Genomic DNA, 2,028 nt, shown 5'->3' with positions numbered 1-2,028 from the left:
CAAAATTCTGCCCCAGTTTCTGATCTTGGGGAAATGGAAATTTTATTATGATATGACCGAACCCACAGGGCTGCCTACATATCCCCTATTAAACGGGAATCAGGTCAAGCGTAGCTAAATTACATCAGATGAGGAAATGTAAGTAGTCTAAGCATAGTATCTCTTGACTGCGTCTGAATTGATTGGTTTTGGCTAGATTTCTCCGTCCATTTCTGCAAGTATGAATGCTCCTCCTGTTAGCACCATGTGAACCATGTAAGGACCTTGCCCGTTGGGAGAGAACGTCCCTTTGGCTTCATCTTGATGCGGGAAGATCTTCTTCAGCACCAGCTGTCCTAGTGCAAATTGTCTTGGTTTGACCCTTTTGTTGAAAGCTCTAGACATTCTGTTCTAATAAAGCTGACCGTGACATAGTGCGTTCATTCTTTTCCCATCTATAAGGGCCAATTGTTCATAGCGGCTCCTTATCCATTCTGCATCGCTGAGTTCGGCTTCCTGTATAATCTTTAAAGAAGGAATCTCTACCTCGGCGGGGATGACAACTTCGATACTATAAACCAGCTTGTAGGGAGTTTCCCCGGTTAATGTGTGAACTGTAGTGCGGTATCCCAACAAAGCAAAGGGTAGCTTCTCATGCCATTGTTTGTGGTTCTCCACCATCTTCCTTAGTATGTTCTTGATGTTTTTGTTGGAGGCTTTTACCGCTCAATTCATTTGAGGTGTATAGGCTGTGGAATTCTTGTGCTTGATTTTGAAAGTTTCACACATGGCTTCATCAAATCACTGTTGAGATTGGCTGCCTTATCCGTGACAATAGACTCGAGAACTCCAAATCGGCAAATAATATGATCTTTGACAAAGTCTGTGATGACTTTCTTGGTTACAGCTTTGTAAGATGCAACCTCTACCCATTTTGTGAAGTAATCAATGGCTACTAGAATAAACCTGTGCCCGTTTGAAGCCGTGGGCTCGATAGGACCGATGACATCCATTCCCCAGGCGACGAATGGCCAAGGTGAGCTTGTTGCATTAAGCTCATTCGGCGGCACTTTTATCATATCGGCGTGCACTTGACATTGGTAGCATTTGCGGACATACTGGACGAAATCTGTCTCCATGGTCATCCAAAAGTAACCGGCCCTAAATATCTTCTTGGCCAAGACAAAACCATTCATGTGCGCAATGCGGGTCCCAACATCTATATCCTCAAGTAGTTTAGAAGCTTCTTTTGCGTCGACAAATCTTAGCAATCCTAAATCAGGAGTTCTTCTATACAAATTTTCTCCGCTGTGGAAGAAGTGATTGGACAATCTCTGGAGTGTGCATTTCTGAGTGTGATTTGCATTCTCCGGATATTCTCTTTTCGCCAAATACTCCTTGATGTCATGGAACCAAGGTTTTTCATCTGTTTCTTCTTCAACAGGGGCAAAATATGCCAGCTGATTATGAATTCTCACTGGGATAGGATCAATGAAATTCTTATCTGGATGTTGTATCATAGATAACAAAGTGGCTAATGCAACGACAAACTCATTCTGAATTATGGGAACATGCTGAAACTCTATCTTCGTGAACCTCTTTCTCAATTCCTGTACATAGTGTAGATATGGCAATATATTGGAATTCTTGGTGGCCACTCTCCTTGTACCTGGTGCAAAAGCAAATTTGAATCACCGATTACCAGCAGCTCCTGAATATTTATGTCGATTGCCATGTTGAGTCCTAATTTGCAGGCTTCATATTCTGCCATGTTGTTGGTGCAGGGAAATCTAAGTTTAGCAGATACCAGACAATGTTGACCCATTTCTGATACCATACTGCTCCAATGCCCACTCGTTTAAAATTCATAGCTCCATCGAAAAACATCCTCCAACCGTCGTATGCTTCGGTAATGTCCTCTCCTACGAACGTCACTTCTTTATCAGGAAAATACGTTTTTAGGGTTCGTATTCTCCTCCCACCGGATTTTCGGCAAGATGGTCTGCCAATGCTTGTCCTTTGATCGCCTTTTGAGTTATGTAGATGATA

General features: G+C 42.7%; 1 protein-coding gene across 1 annotated transcript; it reads right to left on the bottom strand.

Moving 5' to 3' along the window:
- Positions 1-710: 710 nt before the first annotated feature.
- On the bottom strand, positions 711-1,714 carry LOC138885655 (uncharacterized). The gene is made up of 3 exons (XM_070166628.1): positions 1,649-1,714; positions 1,136-1,589; positions 711-904 (listed from the first exon to the last, which is right to left on the bottom strand). The coding sequence occupies exons 1-3, from the start codon at positions 1,712-1,714 to the stop codon at positions 711-713; spliced, it is 714 nt and encodes a 237-aa protein (XP_070022729.1).
- Positions 1,715-2,028: the final 314 nt, after the last annotated feature.

This window comes from Nicotiana sylvestris, chromosome 2, assembly GCF_000393655.2.
Source record: "Nicotiana sylvestris chromosome 2, ASM39365v2, whole genome shotgun sequence".
Lineage (NCBI taxonomy): Eukaryota > Viridiplantae > Streptophyta > Magnoliopsida > Solanales > Solanaceae > Nicotiana > Nicotiana sylvestris.
The sequence above is the reverse complement of the archived record's forward strand: the minus strand, read 5'-3'. Positions and strand labels throughout refer to the sequence as shown.

What these genes read in the sequence shown, in the direction of transcription:
- LOC138885655 (XM_070166628.1), bottom strand. Translation starts at nt 1,714, where the DNA reads ATGGCAATCGACATAAATATTCAGGAGCTGCTGGTAATCGGTGATTCA. An exon ending in CAAATTTGCTTTTGCACCAG is followed by an intron (nt 1,590 to 1,648) that starts GTACAAGGAGAG and finishes CACTATGTACAG; the next exon opens with GAATTGAGAAAGAGGTTCAC. An exon ending in CAAGAAGATATTTAGGGCCG is followed by an intron (nt 905 to 1,135) that starts GTTACTTTTGGA and finishes CAAAATGGGTAG; the next exon opens with AGGTTGCATCTTACAAAGCT.